Source organism: Pteropus alecto, unplaced genomic scaffold (genome assembly GCF_000325575.1).
Source record: "Pteropus alecto unplaced genomic scaffold, ASM32557v1 scaffold115, whole genome shotgun sequence".
In the NCBI taxonomy this organism is placed as follows: domain Eukaryota; kingdom Metazoa; phylum Chordata; class Mammalia; order Chiroptera; family Pteropodidae; genus Pteropus; species Pteropus alecto.
Genome location: NW_006436814.1, coordinates 681,285 through 697,746, shown reverse-complemented (window position 1 = coordinate 697,746; position 16,462 = coordinate 681,285). Strand labels below are relative to the sequence as shown.

General features: G+C 37.4%; 1 protein-coding gene across 5 annotated transcripts in view; it reads right to left on the bottom strand.

Annotated features, from left to right (window-relative positions):
* SDCCAG8 (serologically defined colon cancer antigen 8) overlaps window positions 1-16,462 on the bottom strand; it is a 198,933-nt gene that overhangs the window by 135,451 nt on the left and 47,020 nt on the right. For all 5 annotated transcript variants that reach the window (XM_025048495.1, XM_015591279.2, XM_006914259.3 and 2 more), the window contains exons 10-12: window positions 12,972-13,124; window positions 5,551-5,685; window positions 2,561-2,677 (exon numbers count right to left, since the gene is read on the bottom strand). In XM_025048495.1, the coding sequence (XP_024904263.1) occupies window positions 2,561-2,677; window positions 5,551-5,685; window positions 12,972-13,124 (405 nt within the window). The remainder of the gene's footprint in view (window positions 1-2,560; window positions 2,678-5,550; window positions 5,686-12,971; window positions 13,125-16,462) is intronic.

Below are 16,462 nucleotides of genomic sequence, written 5' to 3'. Positions count from 1 at the left end.
TAAATTCCCACGATGGAGTATATGTGTGTGTGGCTGTTGCCTACCCAAATTTTCTAATAAAAATCAGAATACAGATTTTTCATTCTCCTTCATACTAAAATTTTTTGTTGGTGTCGTTTGATTTTTTTTTTTTTTTTTTTTTTTTGGTGCAAGAAGCATCCTCTGAGGCTGACAGGAGCTCTCGGAGCCGAAGAGATACAAAGGAGTTGATGGGAAGGATGATCCGCCCATTGATTCCTGACACGACATAAAAAAGAAAGGGAGAAAGTGGGAGGAAGAGGTTTCTATTGTTCCTCTCCTAACCTTTCCTTCTAATTATGCCAGAGTCAAGGCTCGGGTCACGAGGAAAATGATTTCGGTGCTCAGCCATTTGCCCTAGTTTGTATACATCAAAAACGCTCTTGTTCTCACCACATTCCAATCTCAGTTTCCCACCTACTTCAGAAATGTATGAAGTGTTCAGATTAACAAAAATATGAACAAAATGACTATGTTACAAGGAACACCTTTTTGTAAACCTAGAGGTAGTCTTCTTGTTCTTCTGAACTGCACAATACGTAACACTTTAAAAGTTAAACACACTTTGTATTATAGGTATTTCGGATAAACGCTCGACTTGCCCAGCTGCTAAAAGTTAAATGTAAATTTCTCTCCTGAGTGCAGATGGCGGCCACGCAAAGTAGCTCTTGGGTCTTAGAGACAGAAGGTCAGGTCATGGCTGAAAGACCAGAGAACAATTGCTGCCTTGCTACTTCAGATCATTCGTGGAATGAGACACCACCACTTTCTTTTCTGAAACTGTCTGTTCAATACAAAATAGTGACAAAGACTACCTATAAGATTTCCTCACATTCTGTCCAAAGAAAAATGGTAACAAGCACATCCCACCACCAACATCTTGTAACCGTTCAGAGGATTTATTCCCAAAGCTCTGATCTCCCAAACAGGCACATCTCTCTAAAACACTAAAAATCATTCTGAAACTGTTCGTGTTTCACTGTTTAGTAGGAAATGTTTACAAATGAAAACTCCTTTCTAAAATCCTGCAACTTTAGCCCCCACACCATTGCTGGTTAATTAAAATGAGATATGAGACACAGTGCTGCTAAAAGACAAATATTACAAATACTTCTACACATGTTATTCATCTACAAGTGATACTATAATTGTTCCTATAGTGTTGTTTTTTTTTTTCTCTCTAGAACATTAGAATATAATATTAGACAACTCAGAGACTCTTCCTTGCTGTATTTTTCCAGTTAGCTCAAAACGTTATGCTGGCACATACTATAAAAACACAAAGGTATATAATAATGCTAGTGAGCATGCCAACATGATATTTTTATTTAAAAAGTCATAATAAATCAGGAAGGGGAAGTTCTGTGTTTGGTTTGGTAGCCCTAACCTTCAGTCTCTGATAGAAAAGATTTTTTAATTCTACTATCAGGCACGCCCCCAACTGGATGGAATAAAATAGGTCCATTATTTGTACATGTTAATAATGAAAATTCTCCTGAAAATTTAAAATTCTGTAACGCTTTGAATATAGTGGTACAAAATCAGAATTTGATTTTGGTTGTTTAGATTTTAATTTAATGCCAGGGATTTCAGTTTTGACTCAAAAAACTTTTTATACTAAATATTATTATTAGTTATATTTTCAATACTTTTCCCAATTGTGTTTGCATCATTTACATAGAGAGTTGCTAGGGTTGAAAGGGAAAATGTGTTGGAGAATACGATAAAAACCTTTGAACTAGAAATGTATTTTTTAAAATTTACTTTTAAATTGTAGCAATTTCTTTAACATATTGACACTAAAAGCTCAGTCTTATTTTAATTGAATAGATTTATCAAGAATATAAGAATATAAGGAATGTAAGCCTTCAATGTTCAGCACTGTAACTTAAAAATGGAAAATCAAAAGTGAGACTCTTTATCCACGCTGTCAATTAAAATTGGAACATATACATGATCTCAACAAAGCTATAACATAAAACATCTGTTCAAACTGAAATTGAAGTAAGTAGCATTTTTTTCCCCTAACATTTCTAATTTCACTGTATTTAGGCATCCTGAGCAAACGTATTCATGGTTATCTTAGTTAAAACTGGTTTCACTCTGCCAACAATCAATTTGATTGACATATTTACATATCAACTCATCTCATCTTACAAATTTTAAACTTTTACACTTAAAATTGGATTCAAGTTGGCATCTTTCAAGAACTTTATGTACGTATATTTTAGGTTCAAACTGTGCATTAGAACATTTTTTTTTTTTACTTTTGTAAGTAATAGATACACATATCCAAATGTATATTTATGACCTGTCAGATTGGAATTTTATATGCATGCAGTTGTATTCTCACCATTTCATGTGAAAGGTGATAATTTTAGGCAACTATAAATGAAATCCTTTTAATGGTGTAAACTGAATTGTTCCATTAGTTAGAAACAATATAATTGAAAGAAGTGACTTAGAAATGTAACCACAGCAACTTCGGGAAGAAAAGTAGTTATGTCTTAATTCCTGCAGTTACTCTCGTGTCATCTCTTACCTGATCTTTAATTTCAAGATCCCTCTTAGTTTTTGTTCTGTACTCTCTGTGCTCCTTTTCTGCCTCATCCTTCTCCATTTTGGTTTTATTCAATTGATAGCGCATTTCCCCACACACCTGTTAGATTATAAAAACTAGATCAATAGCTGCTAGAATCTACCAGGCGATGCCTGCAATTAGATCTTTTGGTGCCCCCTAGAGGTCATATAAATAAAATACAATAGAACTTTTCTAAGAATGGCACTTTCTATTAGAATATTCATTCAATATAATATTCTGTCAAGATATAGTGGCAATATCAGGTATTACTGAGTCTAACAATTTCAAGTTATAGATAAATAAGTACATAACTAAGGAATTTAAGTAATGTGTCCACAGTTTATTACGTAAAATAGTTTCGACTGCATATTATCACCCAAAATGCACTATCATCTCAACTTTAACTAGGTAAAATTCTGAATTAAAATAATAAGCTATGTTGTTACTCATTCAAATTGTTATGATTAAATAGACTATATTATAAAACTTTCTTTTAGAGACTTTATAAGTTAGGCTTTTATTTAAGGAAATTTATAAAGAAATTTTTCTCTTTGCTAATAGACTATATTATTGACATTCAGTAGTAGCCAGTATTTACTATAAGCTACGTAGATAATGTCAATTTTATCATGTAAAGTACTATGTATTTCAGTTAAGAAATATTATCTGGTCAAAGTCAGAGACTGGAACTAAGCACACTCTGCATTTGTAACTGCAGATTCAACATAAATGAAAAATGTATATTTATGTGAAATGATATTAACATATCATAAATAATGAACACACATAGTATCATAAAAGTGCCCCCTATATAATTTTTTCAATCCATGGCCTCTACAGAGATACATGTATTTAGAAAGTGCAATCAGCAGACCTAAACAAAGAAATTATAAGCCTTTGAGATAACTGAGCATCTGTAGAGAAATCAATTAATGCACAGTTCTAACTCAGCCTCTAATTTACAAAAACAAGTTTTAAAAATCTGTATCACGCAATGATTATATCTGATTGAAAATTTTCAATTTTCATATTTCTCCAAAAATGATGATCAGAACTTTGGAAATTAGTTTCATCATTACTGAGGTATCAGAACCTCAGAAAACTAATATGTATTTCCTGTTTCCTATATTCAAATAAAAAATATTTTTAAAAATAGACTAATCTGTGTACAAAAGTTATAGTGACAAGACAGAAGAAAAACTCACTAAGCTTTTCCCCCACGGCCCTCGTTAAGCTAGAAAAAGAATAAGATTACTAAAAATTCTATTTGAAATTCAAAAGCTTTCCATGTGTGACAGTTGATCCTTTCCATTTCAAAAAAAAAAATAGTAATTTACAGAAGGTTATTAATTTTCAAGCTAAATAAAATTTTAAAATTAAGAATGAAAGAAAAAATAAGAGGGGCTCTAATTTTATTTCTTTCTTAGTTCTTCACTGTTCCAATCTATTTGTTTAACATGTATAAATGAAATGAAAAATATTGAACTTGATAATACCAGAAAATAACAATTATACAACCATGGTGTTTAAAACTCAACACCAAGACAGAATTATTATATGTAATAAATGTCTAAGCATTAGGTCCTATATAAAATTATTTTGTCCTTTAATTTTATTTTTTTAAATTCCCTTGCCTGACTACTTTTAGTGTAGCATTTACTAAGTTCATCCATAACATTTAAATTCTATTTAAAATAAACTGACGAATTAAACTGAATTAGAATTATATTATCTCAAGGTTGGAAGCAACCGCGAGGCGTTCTTCTGATGCTTGGGACTCTCTGGACAGTTCTAAAGACAGAGTATCCTCATTCTGAACTGTGCACATCTCAGCGGAAAGTTCTCTCCCGGAAATGAGCTATGACGTCTTGCCACAGCATTCGCCCCGCATCTGGGTTAACCATGTCCATCCCTCTGCACCAATTCTCTCATTTCTACTCTTCCCTTCACACCAGCACATCAATTATACTGGCAAATAGGATATTTTTAAACTTCTGCTTTCGCTAGCTTGCATTTTAGAAAGCAGATGATAATTAGAGAAAATCGAGAGAGAAAAAGAAAAAATAGGCTCCTTTTTCTAATGTTAAAGTTCATTTTAATTACTGTATTAATACATGTTAAAGTTCACTTTACTTACTGAATTGTAAAGCAGCAATGGCATTAAAGATGTGTCGAAATTTAGAAAAATATGTTGAGAAGTAAATTTCAATTTGAAAAGGGCATGTATTTTAAACACAGTAATCTGTGTGTGTATTGGTCAAAAATAAATTCCTTTAATTTACTACATCGTGTATGCCTATATTTAGTTTCTTAGTGTTAAAGCAATTGGTTATGGAAATAGACTTCTAGTGTTTCTTAAATATGTACTTAACATTAGCCAGTTAAGACCATTAAACATTTTATTTCTAGGTTCACAAGTTTGTGATGCTCATACAGCAAACACTGTGGCATTTTAAGGCATAAATTTAAAGACCAATAAAAAAAGAAGTTGTAATATTAGAATCTTGATTTTCAAGACCAAGTCTGAATAGGAATGGGAGGTGGAAAATTTTTTATGTTAAGCACATTATTCGTGTTGTAAATATATGTTTTTTAGTTTTATTATGAAGACCAAACCTATGCTATCTCTGGCAAATGTTACTCCTAATTAATGAATTTTGAGATACAATTTTACTCACTATTTGATAATTAAAGGAATGAAACTTGCTTATTTACAAGTTTGTCTCAGCGAGTGGACTCTTAACTGTTTCAGGACGTTGCGTGAGTCTAATTCATCTTTCCAGGTGTGGCACCCAGCAAAGGGCCTGCTGATAGGAGGTACTGTGGACTTTTATTATCTTAAAATAACAAAACTTTTCTACTGCAAACTTCTTTCTGGACTTTGTACATTAGGAAAATTTTTTTCAAAGAAAATATTTAAGTAATTATTCAACTAATCTCTCTCTTTGTACCTTTGTGACATCCATTTCCCGAGAACTAAGCTGGCTTTGAATTTCCTCTAGTTGATTGACAGCTGAAACCTTCTCTCTTGTAACTTTGTCCACTTCGGCCTCCAGCTGGGCGATATTCTGAGACAGGGTCAACATCTGTAAGAGGAAATGAAAATCCTAAATGATAATGTCATTTGGCAAAATAAATAGTAAACGTATCTTGAATTAATACAGTCTCGGCACAGCCACCGAGTCCTCTCTGTACGTCATTTCTCTGTGGGTTGGCTACGGCCCCTTCTCTGCCTCTGCGACTCATCTGTCCCCCGTGACTGGGATACGTACTTCCCTCCTATGCACCCCCTGGTCTCCACCCTCATTTTGGAAAACACATAACAAGATGATAAAATCAAAGTTTCGGTTGAAACTCTAAGGTGACAGATATCAGACATCTACATAAGTTATGGAAGGGACTGACATGAATAAATTTCAGAGGGGGTATCAAAAAATCGGACAACTCTGAACCCTTCCCCCATATGGAGGGCAAAAAAAGAATTGACTGGGAGAGCTAGAGGCAGATATTTAGAGAGCTGCTCCTGTGCCATGAAACCCACTCCCCTTCCCCACACCACTAAAGAGGAGGCTCTCTGCAGCTCCCCACTGGTGATCACTCCCACCTTCCTTTACCCAGCTAGCCCTATTCCTCCAGTAGGATCCCACCAGCCATTACGTCTTCTCTTCCAGGAAGGCTTCCCGGACCTCCAGCTCCCGGCACAAGATCGAAGTCCCGCCGTACACTCAGGGTTGATACTGAGTTAATGTGCACGGGACAGCCGTGCCTGCTGCTCGCAGCTGGCATCCGTCCACACTGACTGTCGTCCATGCTACACCAGTGGTGGCACGTGCTCTACAAGCCCCTCTGTGTACCTCTGCCACCCCCACGCCCACCTCCACTTGTCTGTTCCTTCATCAGACTAGCAGTCCCTCAAGGGCATGTTTCTGGAGGCTCCAAATGTTTAATGAATAAATGGATAATGAAAATAACTGGCTTTTGAGGGACTCTATGGAAATCTTGTTCTTAGTGTTTCTTTTCAGGGTTAGAAATGCTTTCTAGATCTTAGATTTCAGCCTTTTAGTTTTGTTTGTTTGTTTGTTTGTTTGCAATTACATTTTATTCTAACCAGTAAGTAAAAATTTTCTAGACTCTTAATTTCTTAATTTGTATTAGCGATTTTAAAATAAAGAAGAAATGCTACCTATCCCAGAGCAAAATATATAGAGATATCTATCAGTTTTTAAACTGTTAAAACGAGAACTGCTAATGAATTTGAAATAACAACATTTGAAATCTACCATTGTACAGTGACATGGGTGTGGATCCAGTTTTACAACTGAAATCGAGATGAAAATTTTGTGATAAAAATCAAGGTTGCCTTCAAAATACACATCTCACTACAGCGGACACGTAGGAATATAATAAGCCCTTTAGCTATTTGCTAATTTATACACAGTAGATGTATTAACTTTTCTGGGGATCGTGGAGAATTATATATTTGGCATATATAGTTGTTTATATGTCCTTCTTATCATCAAAAGAGTTGCTATGAATATAATTTGCATACAGAATTACTTGTACTAATACCGAGCTACAAACCACCCTTATGCACATTGCAATCTGAACCTGAAATTAAAGGTCAAAAGAAGTGTAACAAGTCACAGATATTAATTTAATTTCCTTAATTTAAAAATTCAGGTTCATGAATACCCACATCATGAATGTGTAATTATAGCTTTTTTGAAATCACACGGCAGCAACAAACTTTAATTACCAGCTACTAAAAGTCATATATATTATTTACTTATGTGGAGATATAGCTTATGGTAAACATATTAACACTGTGTGATTTTTGAAGTAAACATGTAGACATATTAGCGGAACTGCTAATTGTAAATACTGAGTCAGTTTCTATCCTAAGGCATGTAACAAATCACACGCCTTCCACGATTCCCTCCCTCTGCCACCCATCACTTCTTTCCTCTGCCCATTACCTGTCTGCTCCCTCCTGTCACCCACTTCCCGAGGCCTCCCCTCCTGTTGTCACGCCTTCTTTTCCCCCATGCCCACCATCTGGAAGTCACCATTACACTGCAGGAGCTTCTCCATCCACATCTGCTGTAGAGACAGAAGGAACGCAGACAGCTGCAACACTGCTGGGTATCCAGGGCGCTGACATCGGGGAAGTCCTTTAAACTTTGACAGGGGCGAGCAAGAGACAAGGACACCCAGGTTGGGAGAGCGTGATAGAAATTCCTACACTAAAGCAGTCTCTCGTGTACTGAACATGGAATAAAGTGCTCCTTATGCAAGAGGCACAAGCATTAAGGATTCTAGCAAAGGGCTACTGTCAAGGGAACCAACCGAGAAAACGCACGGACCGAAGAGGACACTCGATCAACATATGACGAACGACCGAACCAGCAAACCTGAGGGGCTCCATGCGACCAAGGACCTTCACTGAAGACAACACACAAACTCACAGCAAGTGCCTTTCATAGGGAGATGATTCAAAACCTGTCTAGGTAGAAGGCATCTGCCCTCCTAGAGCTTCCCACACAGATGAAATTTACAAAATTAAAAAAAAAAAAAAAAGGAAGAGGAAAGAAGAATAACAATGAAAAGAAAGACAATCGAAATGCCTCAGAGCACTGCTGAGGGCTGAGAGAGCAGACGCTTGCTCTGACTGCACTAACTGTAGAGCACGTGTATTATTAGGATCAATTGTTCGCCTCCCCATTAGATTGACTTCCTGTGCTAGGCGGTAAGATACACATCCTCTCTTTTAATCCCATTGGAGAAAGAATTATATTGGATTAATTTTCATTGAAAAGAAATGAGATTCAGTAAATTAAGTAATTTGCCTAAGTTCATTCAAATTAATAAATAAAAAGTAATGCCGGGCTTTGTATTCAAATCTGTCTGCTTTTACTCACATGAAGATCCAAGAAATCTATCCAATGAGATAACTTTTTCTCTGTAATAAGAATGATAATAGTTACTAAAATTTAATAAAGTTCTACTCTAAGCCAGGTGTTATATTAGGTACTTTCAAAACATGATCTTATCTAATCCAGTGAATTCCTTGAGTAAATTAACTCCATGATTTGCTCCTTTAAAATTCGGAGAGGTTAAATGAATCGTTCAAGGTCATGGAAAGGTCAAGGTAGATTCAGCCCTAAAGCCTTTTACTCCAGAGCCACTTTCCACCAGTTCCTGGTCACGACACTGGCTGCAGTGCTCACACAACTGTCAGCGGCTCGTTCACACATCCTTTCTTAGGGCAGGACCTGGAGATGGAATATCACCCAGGACTTACTGAGGGCAAAACGCATGACTCTGACTCAGATCCACATTGCATTTCTGTTGTCATCTTAATTCACGAAATAACTGTCAGTATAAGAAAGAGGTTCAGAAAGAGTTTCCGTTACCTACGAAAGCACCTGGAATACCGCCTGGCACATTCCAGCCTTCCTTTGTCCTTTCTGATCAGGAATTCTCTTCGACGTATTTTTATACAGTAGAACTACTTGGCAAGGCAAAAAGGTTTCCACAGAATAACCCAGAAAATAAAGATCTCTCAGGCGTGAACAATAGCTGGTCTTTGCTATTGATGCTGTTCTCTCTCTTATGCCCAATGCTCAGTTCACACTTTTCCTCCCTCCATGCCGTATGCATGTGGGCTGCAGCTAGTCTTCCTTGCCATACTCTGCATTTCTAAATGCTCCCTATTCTTCAAAGCTCAGTTAAAAAAAAAAAAATGCCACCTTCTCCACAAAGCCTTCCACGATCTCTTGAGGACAGGGATCTGTTCTGATCCTCTGAACCCTCGGCATTTTCATTCATTCATTCATTCATTCAACAAACATTCGCCGAGCATACTCTCTGTGAGAGGAACATGCCGAATGATGAGAATGTTAACAGACCATACACTCCAGGGGCTCACAGTGAATTAGGGGAGACAAACAATTCAAAAAGAATTTGCAATAAACTGAGTTACGGGAGCCCACAGGGAAGGCTCCCGGTTCATCTTTGGGAGGCTGTGAGTAGAGGTGGTAGCAAGAAGAACTTTGAAGGATCTGTCAGAGAGGGCGGAGGGAGACTGCTCCGGGCAGGGGGCGAAGAGCGCGCACAATCAGGAAATGAAACAAGAGCGTGGCAGATGGGCACGTGTGCATGCCTGGGGGAGCGCGAGGAGGTCAGTATGGTGGCAAAACAAAACGGGAAAGTCAAGGGAGACGAGACTGGAGAGCCAAGAGAACTGCAGTGTCTCCACGCTCGGCTAAACGGTCCTAAATTTTAGCCAAGGGGCTGCAGGGAGACGTGAAAGAATTTTAAAGCAAGAGACTGACATACCGAGATGGTCACTTTGGAAAGATCATCTGGCTGTGGTTTCGAGAACAGTCTGGAAGGTGGTGAGGCTGGAATCGAGGTGACCACCTGGGCTGTGAGAATCATCCGAGGGGGAGACGGGGACAGCAGTGGATGGAGAGACGGGGCGATGTAAAATCCCTAGGGGCCTGAATCTCTAGTACTTGGTGACGTGATGACACGTAGGGTTAGGGAGAAGGAGGAGATAAGGGTGACAGCCAGATTTCTGAGTTAGGCCACTGGGTGAATAGTGTTTCCCCCAGGAGAGGGAAGGGGCCAGGGGCTGGCTTGGGAGCTCACCAGAGCACTAAAGATACATAACTCGATAACATATATTTGGTTTAAAGACACAGTAGTGCTAAAAACACTTAAATCTATAGCTCTCTGTTGAATTCTAGATCTCTTTCTTAAGCTGCTTTCTGGATGTGTTACCTTCATTGTCTCAAACGTACCTTAAACTCAGAGTAATCTAAAAGGCACACACCATCTTTCTTTCAAATCAGGAATGTAGATTCAGAAAAATCAAGGAAAGACAGCTTTTCAAGGACAATAAGAACTAAAAAACATTCACTAAAAATAGCGTAAGGCCTTCATTGAACAATGCGATGGTAAGTTCACTGTCTATGGGCACAGAGCTGAAATGCTGTGGGCCGAAGAGTGAACGAGAAGTGAAAACATAAAGACAACACGTGAGACAAATCTTGAAAGAAACTTGACTCTTAAGGGGAAGAGTAAGGAGGGATGTGAAATTACCGAGGTGGCTTCCAGCGCTGGCCGCACACTGGAATCACCTGGACAACTTCAAAGAACATGGACACCTGGGTCCTACCCTGAACTGTTTTGATGCAACTGGTTTAATGTGTAGACTGGGCGGTGAGATTTTCAGAATTTCTGAGTAGCCAAGACTGAGATCCACTAGATTAGAAGGAAGACTGTGGGAGAAACTTGAGAGTTATCTTCTCCGTGATAAGGGAGGGGCCGCAGTGAAGGAAAGGTTAAAGATTTGGCGGGGCGGGGCGCTGAGAATGAAGTCCCCAGAGTGGCAGAGGACAATGGCACCCAGGTGAAGGATTCAGATTAAGCCTCGCCCTTTCTCACCGAGTTGGATGCAGGTGAAGTTTGACTTTAAGGCAGAGGTGAGGGGGGCGACGCATAGTTGAGATGAGTACCACCTAATAGCTTCGGTTTTCTTCGTTAGGTAAGAAAGGCTCTCGGCTGATAATGAGGAAAAAGATAGGACAGTCGAGAACTCGAGGAGAATAAAAGTGATGTGAAATAGTCCTTAAAAAACGGGTCCAAGATACCACCACCTTCCACGTGGACTAGAATTACCTCGCACTGACCCCCAGGCATTTATTTCGGTTCTCCTTCCAATCTAGAGATGGAATGACTTTTTCTCAATGATAAAGGGCATCAGGCCACTGCCTAATTTAAAGCCACTCAATGGCGTTCCAACGCTTCACATGGATTTTAAGGCCATTCATTACTTGGTCCCTGCAGACTTCTCCAAACGCATCTCCCACTACTGCCTACGCTCCAGCCACCTGGGCCTGCTCCAAATTCCGAGGAAGTACAACCCTTTCTGGCTTCAGCCTGGAGGTGTTTTCCTGGGTCCAAAACTCTCTTCGCTCAATTTTTCACCTGACCACTCCCCTCCTTGGCCCTTTCGAGTCTCCTTTTCCAAATTTCTTCCTAGGAAAGTCTTTTATGACTGTCTAGAAGAGGTCACATTGACTTGTTATACATTCTCATGGTACCCTGCACTGTACCTTCGTCATGGTGGTAATTAGGAAGTCATTTATGAAAGTATGTGTTTAATGTCTGCCTCCCCCACTAGACTGTACGCTTCATGAGAGGGCTGCATTGGTCCTGTGACTACCAAAATCCTCGCCCCTCCAATTAATATCTGTTAAGTGACGAATGAATGGGAGACAGAGGAATGCGTAGGAGGACTGAGAGGAAGCTCCGAAAGAAGCGTGGACACCGAAGGCCTTGAGTGTACAGTGGTGCCGTCTGCAAGGTCGTGGGATTGTCACAGGCTGAGATCACCAATCCAGGAAGGAGAAAGCAGACAGTTAGACTGACCTATAGTGAGGTCTTGACGGCGCAATCTTTGGAAAAGAATACAAAGACAAGAGAGTTTATGATAAATGCCTTGGTTATCCATAAGAGTTCAAACTCAGCAGGCAGAATTTGTGTTTTTTTGTGTTCTCAGGCTTGCACGTTGCCTCGCATAGAGCAGATACTCAGTAAATTTTTGCTGTATGAGTTAATTACTATACACTGGAATATTATAACACGGTATTTAGGGTACTGAGTTCACGTTTTAAAAACATAAGAACAAACAAGTAACAGTTGTTTTGGTTACCTCGGGGACCACATCTTGCTCAGTTTACTCTATTGTAGCGACTGTAAAGCTCGACCCTGTATCCCACTCTGTTACTGTTTTTCAGACACCGCCCCTTTCGTGTTATCGGTTGTGTTTGACTTTCATTTCTCCCTTCAATTATTCATTGGGCTCTGGTCATTATTCTTCATGTAAATGTTAGAACCTATTTCGTACAGCGTATATGATCACTTTTTCTTGGTTACTCGGTTTCTTACGAGTGTTTTATCTTCTGCAAGTTTTAACTTGGGGTGAAGGATAAAGTGGGGTCGTCATCTCTCTCTGATTTAGCCAAAGTTGAAATAAAATCCGGGTACCTGAAAAGCACCTGCTCTCCTCTGACAGACGTGAGAGAGGGAACTGAACAGTACGGCAGGATTAAAATACATTTCTTACTTTCATGCGATGGAATCAAATAGATTATTCTATTTGGAAAGGTCAGAGAATATAACTTTTATTGAAAAATACATGGAAAAATAGAAAGCTTTTATGAACCCCAGGTACAGGAAATGTGACTACTTGTAGAGTTTTGAGATTTAAAGTGCCTTCAAGAATTGCGGCCCCTGTCGTCATCGGTGACATCACCACAAACATTCCCCTGCAACGTGGATAACGATCGGAATTCTTTCGTACCTTTGAGCCCATGTCCTCCCTCTCTTTGGTTATTTCTTTTTTCATCATCTCTTTCTCCAAGGCCCTTTTCTCTTGCTGAGAGGCGAGTTCTTTGTGAAGTCGTTCTGTCTGCCTCTCCAGTTCACTCTTAAACTGTTCACACTGGATTAAGGCCTGTCAGAATAAGCCACAGTAACACAGGAGTTTAGGATTTGAAAAAAATAAGGGTAAAATGACACAGTTATGCTTTACTTTTATTTAAAATAGGTAAAACACACCATAAAGTCAATTAGAAAAATTTTACATTATTTATTCATACCACTTATTGATAAAACAGTATTCAAATGTTACATTTATTCACATATTTCAATTTTCATAATTAAGGTTAAATTAACTTATCAACTAACAAAATTTAGGTAATGGGCCTTGATGAAGGCTATTGATGAGTAAGAATTCTGAAAAAGGGGAATAGAATCATAAATTGTTCTAGTTTTTTCAGTTATAGATCATGTTTATACTACATGAAATATATCAGTATCCAATTTAATTGATTTTTCATCTGCTCATGATTAAAAATTATTTGAATACCTTAAATGATAAAAATGATAAACAGATGAAAATTTTTAAAATGAGATATTGTGTTTATCTTTACATACAGGCATCTGTTTTTAACATTATATGATAATAAAGTTTATTTAAATATAACTAAGGTAAGGTTTAGCTCTCTCCCCTTACATACATAACTATAGTAAGAATTAGACAGTAATCAAAAGTTAAGACAAAGGAGACTCAAAACAGCATTTACTACTTAGTTTTATAAAATGAGAACTGTCATCTTCCATTTCTGGTAATTTAATAATCCATAATTGTCCATTAGTCTAAATTTCCCACTCTTCATTTCCAGAAGTAAAAAATCTATAACTTCCTCTTGACTATAGTCATAATATATTGATATAGATTACCCGATAATAAACTATGCTTCAAAATCCCATTTAAAAAATCCCCCCCAAATTACAGTGTTTAGCACAGAAAATGTGAGACATTCTATAGTGTGTTAGTCTTATTTACAATATCTTATTTACAATATCTACCTCACCCATCTCTATTACTCCCTGAATTGAAAAAAAAAGAAACTCAAATGATATATGACTCACATACTGTGTGATTATAAATCTGACAGTCTCGCTGGTTGTTAACAGAGACAGAAATGGCCTCAGTAAGCACTGCGGTAAGTCTTATTCATGGCTATGCCTCCCTCTGGTGAAAGCTATAACAAATACAGACGATAAATATCTAGATATGTGAATTTTCCCCTCTTCATCTGGAAAGTATTAAACTTTGATTTCTTTCAAACACTTTCAGAAAGTTTCTGTACTCCTAGGTAAAGTATGAGGTTAAAACTAAATCGTCTCAGATTACCTGATAAACAAATACAGTGACTATAAAAATGATTCTCCTAGGGAGTTGGTCCCAAGTCCAATTCTAGTGGAGAATGCTTTGAAAGGAAAATTTAAAATTAGATTTTACAAGAAGTGAAAAAGCATAATTTTTCCAAACTTTAAGCCTTTGGAGCTTGAAATATTAGGAATTAGAGACTTTTGTGCTTCAGAATATAATTGTTCTTGTGAAAAATATTTTATGTGAACCTAATAAAAATGTTCATAACTTTTGCTAATATGATGAATATACTGGTATGAAATAAAATGATTATTGAACATAAACCAACATAAACCAACATAACCTCAGGAGTCAGCATTAAGTTTATTAAGCTAAGGAGCAGGCTGACATGAAGAACAAAAGAATCAATTTGAAGAATTCATTCAATCAGGGACAAGGAACAGCAGATGATCCTGACAGGGTAAGAGCCCTGATGCAAAGATAAGATGATACAAAGCAGAAGTATAAGGCAAGAATTTATAAATCATTTAAAACTATTGCCGAAGCCTCTCTCTGTAAGAACGAGCCACCACCAATGGTCATGATAAGTAAGGATGAAAAACTAATGAAACGCTGAGTAAAAGTTTTAGATTAAAAACTGCTTATCGATGACTCTCAGTGTGTAACCAATGATTCCATATTATAATATCACATTTACTTTTATTTGCTTTGATTTTAATATATATGCCCAGTCACAGTGAAGAAAATACTAAGGCTTAGTAACGCTTGGAATTAGAAAAGTGATTTAATGTTTCTAAAGATATGTCTTACAGTGGACCTCATACTAGGAAGATTTGGTTCTACTAAACAAATATTTATACACTATTTCCATTAGAGTTTTATGTTTTAATTCTAAGGTTCCTACCCCTAGTTTCCAGAATCCCAGCTGATTCAGTACTCCCCGATTATACTCATGTAACCATGCAGGAAAGGCATAGCTGAATTCTCAAAGGCTAAGTTGGCAAACAGTCAATTGCAATGAACTGACAGATCTTCACCCAGGAGCCAGTAATTCCAGGCCTGCAGCTACCACCCCTCCCTGTTCCCAGTGTGGTGATTTCTTCCCCTCCCTGAGAACAGCCCCTGGAAACGTGGCAATGACTGTAGGTCTGGAAGAGCTGGGAAATTATACTCTCCCTCACCCAGTAGATTCAATCCACAAGGGACCTTTTCTCCTCCAGGAAATTCCTTTATTTGTGGTCATTCTATGCTGCTCACATTAACACAATTTTCAAAACATAATTTATTGGACTTGATATTCCCACTACTAATTTATTAAATCAAAGAGTATGTATTACTATCTTAATGCGGTCAAAACATTTCTAAAACAAATTCAAAGCTAGTTAACTCAATTCTTAAAACAGAAAATCTATTTTAGAATATAAAGAAGTCCGTCCCCACCACTTGAGTTAGGCTCATAGAAATCCTTGTGATAGAATTCATAGTTAAAGAATTAAAAATCTTACGAGAAATACAGATTTTATACTTGTGAATATAAACTTTAAAACTTATGAAAATGTTTTTATGTTTATGAAAGAAAGCCCACAAAATAAAAGTGATTATCGACACGTTTTAAACATTTAACTTATGAATAATGCAAAGTACTGATATTTAATTTATAAACTCTTGCTTACTGTCAGTCTTATCCCTAGCTCCCTCTTTCAAGATATTTATAATTTGTTTTTGTTTTGTGGCAGATAACATATATATCAAGAAGCATTATTTCCTATGCCTGTGCCTGCAATCAAATACTCACTGCTTTTCAGATTTTCTTTTTATTCAGGTTTCTAATTCTTGCCTTTGTGATTCTGCTATAGCCCAGGAAAAAGAATATTTTGGATCCTTGAAATGGAGATAAAACGTTTCAAGCACATTTGCTGAACCTGTTGGGTTGGTATTTTTGAAAACACATTTCTTTGGAAGGTTATGTCATTTAGATATGCTCATGGTGACTTCATGCTGAAGCCAACCATTTCCCTTCGAACAGAAGCAGGTGGGCCTATGGCCTGGTTAATAACCTTTGCATCCTATAGCTTTCCCAAGGAATCACTGCAAAAGCTTCCACTTTTCCACCC